This window comes from Sorex fumeus, unplaced genomic scaffold (assembly GCF_029834395.1).
Source record: "Sorex fumeus unplaced genomic scaffold, SorFum_2.1 ptg000008l, whole genome shotgun sequence".
In the NCBI taxonomy this organism is placed as follows: domain Eukaryota; kingdom Metazoa; phylum Chordata; class Mammalia; order Eulipotyphla; family Soricidae; genus Sorex; species Sorex fumeus.
Genome location: NW_026606065.1, coordinates 79,830,814 through 79,845,960, shown reverse-complemented (window position 1 = coordinate 79,845,960; position 15,147 = coordinate 79,830,814). Strand labels below are relative to the sequence as shown.

At 41.6% G+C, this 15,147-nt stretch overlaps 1 protein-coding gene across 1 annotated transcript in view; it reads left to right on the top strand.

The window, feature by feature from the left end:
• The first annotated feature begins 12,449 nt into the window (after positions 1–12,449).
• HTR2A (5-hydroxytryptamine receptor 2A) overlaps positions 12,450–15,147 on the top strand; it is a 59,841-nt gene continuing 57,143 nt past the window's right edge. The window contains exon 1 of the mRNA XM_056109787.1: positions 12,450–13,028. Coding sequence (XP_055965762.1) covers positions 12,617–13,028 — 412 coding nt within the window. The 5' untranslated portion in view covers positions 12,450–12,616. The remainder of the gene's footprint in view (positions 13,029–15,147) is intronic.

Sequence of the window (15,147 nt, the reverse complement as noted above, 5' to 3'; positions counted from 1 at the left end):
GAAGAATTATTCTAGGAATGACCCAACTTGTGGATCCAGAAAATGGCCTGATAAGACCATCCGCAGTCCCTCAGGATATAGGCCTCCCCATGAAATTCCTCTTTTTGGACCTCCCTGGTAACCTCCTTAGCAACGAACTTTTACCTGGAAAGAAGCCCCACGTGGGGGCAGGTTGGAGAAACCCTATAAAGGCCACCTGGAACAAAGGAAGGGCGCGCATATGCTGCCTGAGCCCATGTGCTGCTTGCGCCCACGTGGCCGAGCACATGTGGTGGCCGAGCACATGTGTCACCCGCATCTCCCCTCTTGAGATATGTACTTTCATGCTTTCGTGTCTAACTTTACTCTCTCACTCTCTCTCCCTCCCTCCGTACCTAAAAATCCTCCAAATAAAATCTATTTACTTCACTGCTTGTCTACTCCTGAAATTCCTTTCTGCGAGGCGAGACAAGAACCCAGCAACCCTGGGTCCCGAGTGGCAGAGGCGGGTGGGGAGAAAGTGACTGTCTTTCTCCTCCCCGCTTCACATAAGTCACCCGTGGGGCCCACCGACATCAATATAATCCCAATGAAGTAGTCAATCAATCACCTTGCTCTGATCTCTCCCAAAAGATCTGGGCAGGCCCCAGACTGGTGAACCTAGTATTCCATTATCTTAGCCTGCACCACTGATGCAGGGCTGTACATGTAGTCAGCCAGGGTCCAACCAGAGCTTTCATGTCAAGTGATAAATGGTGATCACAGAGTTAACTCCTATTTCACAAGTTGTGGTTATGTAAAATCGGAACTGCAACAGATGTATTTCCTAGCTCCATAAAGGTAGTCATCTATAGTAAAAGGGAAATCAGATTCAGGATTAGCCTGGAGGAAAAGCAGCTGGGAAGAAAGCCGATTCCAGAGATAGATGACGCAGGTCTAAGGGTAGAATAGGAAGCGATTTGAAAGCACTACTGGGGTTCCATAACAAGCACTGCATCCAAAACAGAATCATATCCAGAATGTTGCCTGGGACTTCCCTGAAAATGTTCACTGCAGAACCCAGTCACTATTTCTGGAAGATTCTACTCTGTGACTCAAGACGCAGAGGCCAACTTGAAAGCTAAGCAGCATGGCCTGGCATGGATGTGGGTAGAGCAGAGAAGGCCCTGTGAAGGCTCACACCTTTCCCAGAGTGAAAAGGAAAGGTGCAGGCTGAAAACTGATACCCTAGTTTGAAAACTTGACTCAAGAAAATCTGATCTGCAGGAAAAATGGAACAAAACCAGTCAAGGAGAGTTTCCGGGTTGGTACTCACAGCAGGTATGCAGCAGGGGGCCTCCTGTGAACTTGTGGAGAATCACAAGTTCTGGAACCCTGTAGAAATCAGAAGCAGCCAGTGGGTAAATATCGCCATTCCAAAACAAGGTCAGAGCAGAGGTGAGGGAACAGAACTATCCCTTCCTGGTCCCTCTGAGTGCAATGGATGAAACAATACCTGGAGTCAGAAAGGGATTGCAGAGACTGGGGAGAGGGAGAGGGAGAGGGGAAAAAAAAAAAACACTAGAAAAACTGACAACAGACTGTTGTACCTTTATTCAGTCCTTGTTTGAACAACTGCACATTTGGTAGGACCAAAACTGGTCAAGCTTTGGGTCAGACCACAAGACACTCCCTAGGTTGCCATAAGCTTGGCAATATAGCTACCGCAGGCTGCCAATAAGCAAAAATACTCCAGTAGATGCTTCACTTGTGTTGCAACAGTTGCTGCCGGGAACTCCTGACTCCGTTCCCAAACGCTGCCCAAGCCTGTGGGACATGGGCACCACAGCGACAGCAGGCACCAGAAACTGCAGACTCTGGGACACACTGTTTGGCTAAGTTTTAAATATAAAAGTGATGTAGTAAGACTGTGACCATAAATGCCCAGCAGTGACTGAGATTTACACAAGCTCAGAGCCAAAGTCTCTGGGTGCAAAGTGCTGGCATGAACCCCAAAGCGTCACTCTGGCCTACCAAAACTACAACCCTCACACACGCTAGGCACAAGGAAGTGGAAAAAATTACGCATTCATGGATGAAAACAAAAGACAAGAGGATTACAGAGAAATAGTACAGAAAGTAAGGTACTTGCCTGCTAGTGACAGTTCTGGGTTTGATCCCTAGCATCACATATGGCACCCCTAATCCTGCCAGCAGTTATTTTTGTTGACAGGAATAAGACTCAGCCCTGAGCACAAGTCAGATGTGGTCCAATGCCCCCTCCCCACACACATACACACTGCCCCTCCAGCCCCACACACCGAGTGAACTTATGTCCAGACTACTCCTCTAGATGAGAAGTGTGAGTTCTTTCAAATCTCCAAAGACATACATCATATACTTCTTAAGCTCTCCTAGAAAGGGAAAGAGAAACTGTTTACAAGAATTCCTAAAACCAACATCACATCAATGTCATAAGCAGACAGGGGCATTAAAATAGAAAATTCCAGGTCATTATCCCTAATGAACATGGAAAGATCCACAACAAAAATCTTAGTGAGAAGGGTCTCATATCATCATCAGAGGGATTTAGCCAGGTATCACTGGGAGTGGCCACTTGGTCTCCTACACACTGTGTGGGTGGGTGACTACCCCCTTTCCACCAAAAAAAAATCCCACATGATTGTATCAATAGATGCAGAGAAGCTTATTCAGTAATATTAAAAAACTCAAAATATGTATAGAAGTAATTTGCCTCAATATAATAAAGCTACATATCATAAAGCTACAAATAACATCTACTTAAGGGATAAAACCAAAAGTTTGTCCTTTAAGCTCAGACATAAAAATGCTGTCTATTCTCATCACTATTATTAAATAGATTAAATATAGTATTGAATTATTAAATATTAAATTATTAAATTATTAAATATAATATTGAAATTCCTATACTCAGCAAAAAGAAATTAAAGTGACTCAAATGACAAAAGATGGCAAATGATCATTATTTGTAGGTGACAAATACAGAGAAAACCCTAAAGGTGCCACCCAAAGAATCTCCCAGAAACAATAAACCTGCACAGTGAGGTGACAAGCTATTAAAAAAAAATCAATGTACAGAAATATGCTGCAATTCTATATAAAATATACAAGAGAAATAAATTCAAACAATTGCTCTTACAACTGTGTCAAAAATGATAAAGTTCCTAGGAATCAACTTAAATGAGGTGAAAGTTATTTATTAAAACCTATAAATCATTAAGACGAATAGAAATTTAAAGGAAATGAAAATACTTCATGGATTAGGAGAATAGCTAACATGACCATCCAATCCAAAGTGCTATATAATCCTTATCAAAATTGCAATGGCATTCAAAAACATAGAGAATACCGCTAAAGTTTGTATGAACTAAAATCTCCTAAAATAGACCAAAATAATTCTGAGGAAAAAGATGAGGTGCATTGCTTTCTTTTAAACTCTTTCTCAACACTTTGGTTCCTGTAGGCCTCTTCAAGATATTCCAAGGGACCAAAGATGAATAGGTAAGGAAATTGTGGTGCATTATACATACAATTAGATGTTACTCTACTATATAAACAAATGAGATCTTCTACAACTTGGATGGAATTCGAGAGTGCTATATTAAGAGAAGTGAATAAGAAGAATGACAAATACCAAATTTTCTCACTCATCAGTGAAATATAAAAAAACAAAAGTTCTAGACAATGTCCAATGAAAGAATCTGACCAGTTGTAACAAGCTCATTGGTACTACCCTACTCCAAGTTACCAAATTCTCTCACTTAGGCCAATGTTCTATTTCATCCCACACCATACCTATTCTTCGTCTCAGTCTATTATCAGCAAAGCAGTTCTAGAAATTTAATGACTGTCAGAGAATAGCATATGGCCCCCAAAATCAGCAGATAGTGTTCCATGTCACTACGGTTAAATAAGAATCCCTTTTTCAGTCTCTGACTATTAGTAATAATGGACTCACTATGATGCTGCTCTAATAGCACAACCTCCTTTCTTCTCAAACTCCCCAGAACTCCTACTTTTTACTCCATATAAAGTACCCTCGAGCGGGCCCAGTAACGTCTCCATTGGAGACTTTGTTGTTACTGTGTCTGGCATATCGAATACTCTCGGTAGCTTGCCGGGCTCTCCGAGAGGGGCGGAGGAATTGAACTCGGGTCGGCCATGTTGGCCGCTTGTAAGGCAAACGCCCTACCCGCTGTGCTATCGCTCCAGCCATAGGGTACAAAAGTACCCTTGTGTTCATTATGTACTTTATCTCAAACTATCTCAGAAAACTCATTCCCCAACTATCCCTGTTGCTCTTATACATTGTAACCTTTCCAGTTAAATTATTCACATCCAAGTCTCCAATAAGCTAAGGTTGCCAAATCTTGTGTCTTTAATCATAATACACTCTGGTATTAGTAAAATTCTCAGCTTCTTTCTTGAAACCCTGCTTGGGTGTGAAAGACTGTTGGCTTCAATGCTATCAAACTCTATTTGTTGGTTTACCACTTCTCAAAAGAGATGTTTTGTCACTATTTCATCACATTCAGACTCCTAAAATTTAACTGCAAATGCCAATATATTTGTCCCAGTCACTCTCTTCTCTATTGTTATCCTTTGATTTTTTTAAAGTACTTTGATGTTGTACAATACTGGCCATCAAAAATTCACATTTAAATTTTTCATTTAATTACCTTAAATGGTAATAATGACTTTGTATATGTGATAACCCAATATAGACTGTTTTATAAGCCAATGTATCAGGTAAACCAAATGTAATCACAAGAATTCTTAAAAGTATAAAATATTTCCAACTACAAAGAGCCAAAGACATGCATCAAAATGAATCAGTGTATAGTTTATGTCTTTGAATATGGTAGGAAGGACCCAGATGCCAAGTAATGCAGATGTCCTCTGGAAGCGGGAAGAAAATTAGATATAAACTCTTAAAGACCCTTCAACAAGAATGCAGTCTGATGATTTAAATTTATCCAAAAGAGATGCCAAACTTCTACCATACAAGAATTTAAATGTCATCTTAGCTCTCAACTCTCTGTAGCTGTGTCCCCACATAATGCTTCTGCTATGAATTGTCACCCTCCAATCATCTCATCTGTATATGTTATCACCATTGAAGATATTCCTAGAACATGCTGGGGGAAAAAAACTGTCCCCTAAATTGAACCAAGTCACAGTATCTCCCTGGACAACTTTCTTCATATAACTTAAATGAAATGTAAAAGTATCTTTGGTGCCAGAGAGCTAGTACAGGAGTTAAGTTCGTTTGCCATGTATGCTTCTAACCTAGGTTCAATCCCCAGAACTGCATATGCTTGTCAAAACCTTGCCATGAGTGACCCCGGAGCACAGAACCAGGAGCACTGCCAGAGCACTCTGAACACCGCCAGGAATGTTCCATAAAACAAAAATCTTCCTTCTCTCCAAACTTGACATTAGCTACAATGCAACAATTTCAAATGTACACTATGATTTCATAAAGAATTGAAAGCTTCATGAAGAATTCAAAACTCCACAATCATCTGACTTCCACCAACATATCTTACCACCTGTCTCATATAAACCTATGCACTGTCTCTTTTTTGAAATAGAGGAATACCTCTACTTGTAGGTATTGAAGGGAAAAAAAGAAGATCAAATCAGGGACATAAGTCCAACACTTATCACCTGTGTCTAGTACACCATTAATTTATCCCTTACCACTTGTAGGTCATCCCCATCTTTAAAATAACCGTTGCCTCATTAACTTTAATTTCCACTCCATTATTATTTTCCAGTGACAAATACTTAAAACAGTTGTCTATATTGGCATTCTTTCTATCCTCATTTTTATTGAGCCTAAACAGATAAGCATATTCTCAACCTTTTCATATTGACAGAGTTGACACTCATCTCTCTGTTTTTATTAAATTTAAACTGTGAGGAACGTTTCACCCACTTGAACATGTTCTTTCCTTAACTGTTTATTTACCTCATTTCTAAAATAACTTATTTTACTCCTTTCTCATTAGAAACTCCTTATTGTTACGCTTGACTATCTAGAATCATATCCCTGACCTTGATATACTAGAATAAATCCATAGTTCAGAACTGTCTCTTACCCTATCTCCACTCATTTTCTAGATGACTTTACCCAGTATCACACTTTAAATGGTGGTCACCAATGTGTCATTTTACCACCAATTCTACTTGTTCTCTAAACTCGATATTTTTAATTGTTACTGACCAATATTTAGGTTAGTGAATCAAGTTGTCCATCTCCAGCACGTGGGACAGTGCTTGACACAGCACTCAATAATATCTGAACAAAATGTCACTGAGAAAAAAACTGTAAAGATATATATGACTGCCATTAGCTCGTTTCAGGTAAGTTTTTCTTTTAAGCCAATGGTATACAGAAGGTAATTCAAAGATAATGTTTTTGGCATGCGTTGGTCAGGATGTCTGTCTTATTTCAAATATGAGAACTGAAGCATCCAAAGGAAGTGATGGATTACACATTATTCAAGAATTTTTTTTTTTGCCCTCATGTTCAGGCATTAGTAATATTTCAATAGCAAACAGGTACGTATTCTTAAAGAACAAAAGTTTCAAAAATTCAGCGCTCCCAATTCAAAGCAAAAATCATATGATTATCTATTGCAAGTTGATGATTAAATTTGTCACTATTTTTTTAAAGTCTAAAAAGGACAGAGAACAATAATCAAGTCTATGTTCTCTTGGATGAGGGAGAAAAATTGGGGGTAAGTTCTATGTAGTGCAGTGTAGGAATATCTCTTTGGTGGTAGAGTTGTGTCATAAGATTATATCCATCAAACAATGATTTACACTCCTATACTTATGTTGCTTGACATATTAAAAATACATTTTAAAAACTAAATGATTTCCTTAAATATCTAAACTACTTAATAGTTTTTCATACTACTGCCACCCTAAAATTACAAAGTTTATTCACAGTCACATTAATCTTTCTTTTAATTAAATGTCTGTGAGAAGTCAGATGTAAAGTGAAAATATACCAAATGTTCCATTAAGTTAAGGTCAAACCAAGCATGAGGAAATTTTCAGAAATTATAGGAGTGAATATACGGATTTGAGTGATTACACAAGAGTATTGGTTTATGAAAATCACAGTGTACATTTGAAATGGTTACATTTTAACTAATGTAAACTGCAACTCAATTTAAAAAAGTGTCTCCCAAGACTGTGCGGGTAGCAGCAGGAAAAGTATACATCAGTTTTCTCACTACCGATTCTCTCATTTTATAATATGCTAATGTGTACCTCAGCGGTCTAAAGGATAGTGTGTTCTAGATTTAGCTGCTCAAGAAACTCCCCTTCCTCACATTTAACAACATCTATGAGGCACTGACAGTTCAGAAACCAAGACTTGTCTGGAAAAAAATATAGAGACTATAAATACCAACCATTCAGGAAGGAAAAATATCAACATCTAATTTTGAGCAATAATTTGCTGGTGAACTAAGATAAACTAGCTCCAAAAATGCCCCTATGGGAAGTCCAATTAAGTAATGGAACAATTCTGACAAAAAAAAATAATAAATTCCATTTTAGAGTTGTTGACTTTAAATTCCTCTGGCAGGGATTAGATAGTAAAGCCAGATGTCTATAAATGGTTACTAAATTTATGTCAAAGAAGCAGTCATCAATATATAAATAAATAGGCACCACTGGTCTTTCTGTTCTCTGTAAGATGTGTGACTATTAAGAAATGACTCGAAGATCTTTAAAAAAGTTTAAAAACAACTCTTGGGTTCAATTCTCCAGGAAGCCAACTCTGATGCAGCCTGGCATGTAGGAAACTGGGGAGGGAGCTCTAGGTCATTCTTTGTAATAGGGGAGCCAAGGACTCCCAAGGACTAAGTTGAACAGTGACATAGAAAAGAAACCTCAAGATATTCAAAAAGTAGCCCTAGAACCAGGCTGACTTTGAAGAACATACAGATTTCTGTGTGCTCACATCAGACTCAGATATTTCAGTTGACCTCAGAAAGAGGCATTACAATGGGAATGAGGCCTCAGTGACTGACAGGGCCATCTGTGAACCACTTCACCACATGCTAGCAGCAAGGCAAATGAGTACCTCCAACCCGAGCAGAGAACTGAACAGCTTGCCATGGTGCCTGCTACTGCAGTCCCCAATTTAAAAGGTATGTCTGGCCTTGCAAGAAAAAAAATGCCAACTCCAGTTCTCAAGCTATTAACAGACAAGCTCTGTTTAAGTATCTGGAGACAAAGACCTAGATTTTGCCCATATCTTTCGTCTATGGAAAGCATTTGTTAAACTGCACATAATGTTGGTTACTAAGAAAATTATTTCAAAATATAAGCATGTAACAAAAAACTCATTGACTAATTTTATCATGGTTATCTATTCTTCATGAAGTACAAGCTTAGAACATCAGATTTTCCCCAAGGAGAGCTCTAATGCAATCCGTAGCACAATCTGATGCATCTTTTAGAAATACTTCAAATAACTTTCAGACCAGAGTATTGTTTTTGAAATCCCATTTCCTTTTATCCCTACTCTTTAATAAAATTTAATTGGTACCTCATTGATTGAAAAAAAGGGGGGGGGAAGAAGTTAGAGGTCCTACATTTCTTCCTGATACTGTGTTGTTAATGCTGACTTTTTATTCCTTCAAAATACATCTACTAAGGATGTCACAGTAATAAATACCATAGTAGGGGACATAGAGATAGTACAAGGTTAAGACACTTGTTAAGACATCTTAACCAGCCTGTTTAAAATCCCTGATATAGCATCTGATCCCCTGAGATCTGCCAGGGGTCACACCTGAGTCCAGAGCTACGAATAGCCCCTGAGCGCAGTCAGGTATGGCTCCCCTGAACACACAATAAAATATCATGCTTGGTTTTACAAAAATAGAGGTGAATAAGCCGCTTGCCATATAATAGACAGGCCTGTTAATGGATTATAAAAACAATACATTCATTCATTCAACAAACAGACCTAAACACCAACTACGTTCCAGACCACAAACAAGGAAAATAGTCTATAGCTTTATGGGGCTTAGCACCAAAATAAAGTGTTCAAATAAAAGATTGTAGTAAATACTGTAGTCCTTGTTTACATGGAGAAAAGAGATTCATGGATGGCTTAGTTACCTGGAAGCTGGATGTTAGTAATGAATCCACCAAGAACTGAAATTTTTCTAGATACTTTATGTACAAACAACTTTAATCATAAAATTAACTATCTTTATGGTTTTCCCAGTTTGTGGGTGAGGAATTTAAAGCACAGAGTGATTAAGCTATAACATTAAGGTCGCACAAGAGATTGGGCTTCACCAAGAACACACTTCGAAAATTGTGAGGGAATTGCCAGATGGACACAGAGACGGTGACAGCATTCCAGACACAGAGAATTCTAAGTATAGTGAATCCTAAGTTAAAAAAAAATCCTTACAATCTTCAAAAACCTGTAAGTTCATGGGATAGTGATAGGAGTCCAGGTTTGAAGAGTGAGCAGTGGTAGGGGCAAGGCAAAGATAGAGTTCAAGTGCCACACAAGGACAGAATGATGGAATGTAGATACTAACAGTCTAGGTCAGGAGTGACATGAACCCTAACATTTCTTCATAGTGCTATGCAAATATTAGAACAAGCACTGTAGCACTGTCTTCCCGTTGTTCATTGATTTGCTTGAGCAGCCCAGTAATGTCTCCATTGTGAGACTTGTTGTTACTGTTTTTGGCATATCGAATACATCACAGGTGGTTTGCCAGGCTTTGTCATGCAGGCAGGCAGGATATTCTCTGTAGTTTGCCGGGCTCTCCAAGAGGGATGGAGGAATTGAACCCAGGTCGGCCGTGTGCAAGGCAAATGCCCTACCCGCTGTGCTATTGCTCCAACCCATTAGAACAAGGAAAAGTGATTAACATTCACCACCCCATTAGCTTCCAAGCTGGGTGTGAGATGTTTATACACATCATCTCATTTTAGCTTCATTACAACCTAATGAGGGAAATCCTACTATTATCCCATTTACATGTGAGAACACTAAGACTAAGAGGGGGGAGGCTTTGTTGTCCAGGTTTCTACCGTTAAGAGTTATAGAACAAGGGTTTAAAACAATGCAGCTACAGCCCCTAAGCGTATACCTGCAGCATCCAGCTGGAGGATGCCTGGTGATCATCATGCACCCCTTTGGGGCAGGGGTGCAGCAGAGCATGAGAATGGCAAAAATGGGCAGTGAAAGAGACTCTCATGCACCAGCCTCGGAGATGCACAATGCACCTCTGATAAAAACCAGCTAGAGCTGTGGCCTGGAGAAGAGAGCTTAGAAACCCTCTGCAACAGGGCACTGAGGACCAAGGAAATGTCCAGCAGTAGCATGAAGCAGAATCAGAGATGGCCACGAGTTAACTCAACAGAAGGTGAGCCCAAGGGGGTTGGTGGAGAAAGTGGACTGGGAGGTGAGCAGGGAAATGGAAAAGGTGCTGAGGCCCCATCTCCAAGTCTACAGAAAGAAGCATGAGAAGCTAGATACCCAGGAGGAAGCTGGATAGTTAGGTGGGCTACTGAGGAAAATAAATAGCTAGGAAGGTCCAGATTGACCAATAATAATGTTGAAGGTCTGAGAGCAGTTAAATGTGCCTCTGGAGAAGGCTAAGAAAAATGGATGGAAACACAGAAAAATGAGAGAGGAGAGAGAGTGGAGAGAGCAGAGAGAAGAGAGAGAGGGAGAGAGATAGGGAGACAGAGATACAGGGAGAGGGGGAGCGGGAGTGGGAGGGAGTGGGTGAAGGAGAGGGAGAGGGAAGGGGGAGAGAGAGGGAGAGAGAGAGAGAGAGAGAGAGAGAGAGAGAGAGAGAGAGAACATGCGTGTGTAGCACCACAGACCCATCACCCATCTCTTTTGGCTAGTCCTTCTGGAGAACCCAAGAGGGGGAGACGTATGTGTTCAATTCAGACAAGCTGCAAGGGCTAACCTTCAGAAACAATCAGATTTCATTCTCCCACATGGAAGGTTTTGAGTTAGGTTCAGCTGGCATATTTCTGCTAAAGAACACCAGCGTTTAACAGGCAGGATACTAACACTTTATCAGACTGATTGCCAAAGAGCTGCATGGCCACACCAGCCTGGGCTCTAATTGCACGGTAGGTAGCCAGGCTCCAGGCTGAAGTGCCTCCTGCTCCCAGGGTCACAGTTATTTTTTTTTCACCCTTTGTGTGTTATCTCTTCAGCCTTCATTCTAAAACTCAAATCACAGTGGGGCTTACCTGCCTTAGGAATCTGTACAAATGATGATTTTTCCAGTTTCTCCATTTTATAAACAAAGGAAAACTTTCCAATGTTAACCAGAAAAAAAAAAGGATGAAAGGGAAGAAGGAAAAAAAAAAAACAACCAAACGGCTGTTTGGTTCGCCCTGCCTGATCCTTGCTACCTTGCAGTTTATGACGGAGAGAGGGAGGTCTGAGGAGGGAGCAGGCAGCCATCCCCCTGGAAACCTCGCGTCCCTCCCTCGGAGGCTCAGGCAGCATTTCCTACTTCACTGAGCGGTTTCTTTTGTGCGACTTTGAGAGGGGCTCATGAATGGTTTCTCAATGCGCATCTGTCTCACCGAGGCAGGCTGCACACGCAGAGGGAGTCGCCCCGCTGAGTGGGCACGGAGAAAGCCAACCAGGACCCTGCAGCGCTGGAATTGGCTTGACTCTTGCATGCAGTGTCTGGAGTCAGCAAAAACAGAAATCAAATTATGATCCTCTTCTGCTCTGGGAAGCTCCGGAGAAGGAACTCTCCATCCGCTTCGTTACCATGAGACATGCACCGAGTCCCCCAAGAACGAAGTGTGTCTAACGCGTGGATGCTGGAGACGTCTGTAAGTTCTCATGTCCGCGTGCTGCTGTAATTTACTGCTCTATAATTTTCTTGCTGGCGTGAAATCATACTTGGCCAAGATGTGACCATTTCCATGAGAAATTCTAGTGGGGAAAGTTGGCTGCTAATCTTTTAAGACTTTTTTTCTTTTATTAACTGAATGGCATAAGCTGAAATTCCTGGCAGCTGCTGTGTGGCAATCCAGCCTCAGACTGAGAACTCTAACCCAGAGTACATCTAATTACTATAGGATTAACATTGGATGCATTTTTAATTGACTTTCTAAATGGAGAATGCCGTTCAGCCCTATTGTTTTGGAGAGCATGTGAGTTTCTTGCTGCTGTGGCTAAACTAGTGTGACGGGCTGAGCTGACAGAATGAGCTAACAGAGTGCCCAGTAGTTACAAAACTTTTATTTCTTGGCCAGGATCACATTTTTCTCCCTGAATGCTCAAGACTCTGTAACCTCTATGCTAAAAGTTCATTTTGCTTTTCTGACTTGACTTCAGAGAGGGAGAAAAAGGAAAAAAAAAAAATAAGAAACCAAACCCTGACGACTAAAATCGCCAAAGAAGGTGTTGCCCTTCTTTAGCACCTACTGTCATGATGGGAGGAACACAGGCCCCCAAAGGACCCCCACAGGATACCAGCATCAGTGTGGCAGCTGTGGACACAAAGACGGATGGTGAGCAGAGCTTGTAACTTACGAGTTCAACACTTCCTCTCCTGCAAGTTCCAGCCTAGCCATGGATATTCTCTGCAAAGAAAACGCTTCTTTGAGCTCAACTATGAACTCCTTAATGCAACTGAATGATGAACCAAGGCTCTACAATAATGACTTTAACTCCGGTGAAGAGAACACTTCAGATGCATTCAACTGGACAGTGGACTCCGAAAACCGCACCAACCTTTCCTGTGAGGGCTGTCACTCGCCACCCTGCTTCTCCTTACTTCATCTTCAGGAAAAACACTGGTCTGCTCTGTTGACAGCTGTAGTGATCATTCTAACCATTGCTGGAAACATACTCGTCATCATGGCAGTGTCCCTAGAGAAAAAGCTGCAGAACGCCACCAACTATTTCCTGATGTCACTTGCTATAGCAGATATGCTGCTGGGTTTCCTTGTCATGCCTGTGTCCATGCTAACCATCCTCTATGGTGAGTGGCGTCCAGTCCCCAGCTGTGCCCACATAGGAACAGGGAGCATGTGCATGTCCTTAGCAATTGAAATGGGCCTCCAGGGACAAACTAAATGCAGTGCTTGTGTGTAGACAAAGTCTGTCCAGCTAGTTCCTTTTCAATCTTAAAATAAGGTTTTGTATTTTTTAATTATCTATGCTTATTGGAGAGTTTTGTGCTTGAAACTTCTCACTGGTCATGCAGCAATCATTCTAAATGCCTCAATACAGTCATAGGACAGGCACTTGCCTTAAGTGGATTCTGAATCCACTTAATTTTTGCTGTTCTAAATTTCTCAGCCTGAAGAGCAGTTTTATCTTTGTCACAGTTTTCAACACTTCTAATGGTATGGCAAAACCTCCCCAGTCACCTTGGAACCATTGCAGAGAGTGTGTTCGTGGTGCAGTGAATTTAATGTTAAAACGTGGGTCTCCATTAGGATAAATGAATCACTCCCATTTTAATTATTTCCTGCCTAGACCAGCTCCTTTGGACGGATGCCTTTGCATTAGCCCCTCCACTCTTTCAAGAGGCTTGTTGTATCTACTCCTTCAGGCGGGTTTGAAGGAGGATGGGAAACGAAAGGGAATAGATTAATCTTGCTTTCTTCTCAATAGACTTTGAAACAGTCACATCTCTCAGCAAGTCAGCAAACACTAGGACGGCTTCAGCGGGAAGCAGAATGTGATATTCTTTTCAAATTATGAGTAACACAGACTCTTCCCTTGGAAGAGAGAATGCTGAGACTTCTGACAACAGCACAGCCAGTACCCAAGCTAGAAACAGGTTACGGGATTTGAAGAGGGGATGTCTCTGGCCACATCTTAAGGGGCAAATGATTAAAACATATTAGAATCCAACCATAAAGTGTTTATAGGAGGAAGGAACTGGGAATTGGGAGAGGGGCACCCTAGACCCAGGGTCTGTAATGTGCATTGCAAGGCCAGCCCCCACGTGTCTACTCAAGTATCAGAATTTCATTCGGTTCATTGTCACTGCCTAGACATTCTGCAGGTTCTCTCGCACGCTATAAAACTCACTCTTCTTAAAGGGAAATCTGGGGAGGTGAGGGTGACTCCCTGGGGAAACTAGGACCATGGATGGGTTGCAAGGGTGACCCCGAGAGAGGTTGGGCAGGCACCTTCCCTGGGAGCAGTTAGCAGCAAGGACCGCCCTCTAGGGGTGCAACTGCGCCCCCTGGTGGCGGATGCTCCTTGTACAGAGAGTTTAGCCAGGAGCTTTATCATTCCCTGAACTGGACCCCCCTTGGGCTGAACTAGGACGAACCATCCCCCCACCCCCGCCCCAAACCCTTATGCACGTCACAGAAACCAGGATTTCAGCCCACTGCAGCATCTTTGCAGGCAAAACTAAAAGAATCAACATCATTTCCTACCAGGCTGAGCATTATTTCCCCACACACACAACCCCCACTACACACACACCCTCCCTCCACCCCTCAGGCGCTGCTAAAGAAAAGGCTCTAATTTAAGCTCAAGCTTTTAGCAAATAACCAAAGTGAAAGATGATAAATTATGTGTGCCTCTGGCACCCTTTTCTGCCCAGAACAGCCTTACTGGCACTTTGTTAAGAATAACTTTTGGCCTACAGATAGTTTATCTTTGTGGGTCTGGAATATTAGGAGGAAAGGTGTGATTTATCATTTTGCTGATTTGCACACAGTTCTACCCCTGCTTCCTATTACTGTGGCCAAGACTAAATTGTTTCTAGGACTGTTTGATGTATTTCCCACTCTAAAACCAGACAGGACACTTGGTTGATGGTCTGGAGGGTATGTTCTAAATTCCCCAGACAACAGGAAAACTCCTTTACTGTTCTTAATATGACAGACAACAAATATTTGGGAGCTAACAAACACTGATGCTGGGGGCGTCCACCACTGTGAATCCAGGCATCAGAGCCCAGAGCAAAACTGTCCAGCAACACTAAGTGGGTAGTCAATGGGTAAGCACCCTGTCTAAAGGAGATGTCCAAAATATGGGCCAGGGACCATTCCTACTTGGAAAGTAGTTGAAAATAGCAATTTACCCGCCCCACTGCAGACTAATAGAGGCTCCAGAGACGGTGGTTGACCAGC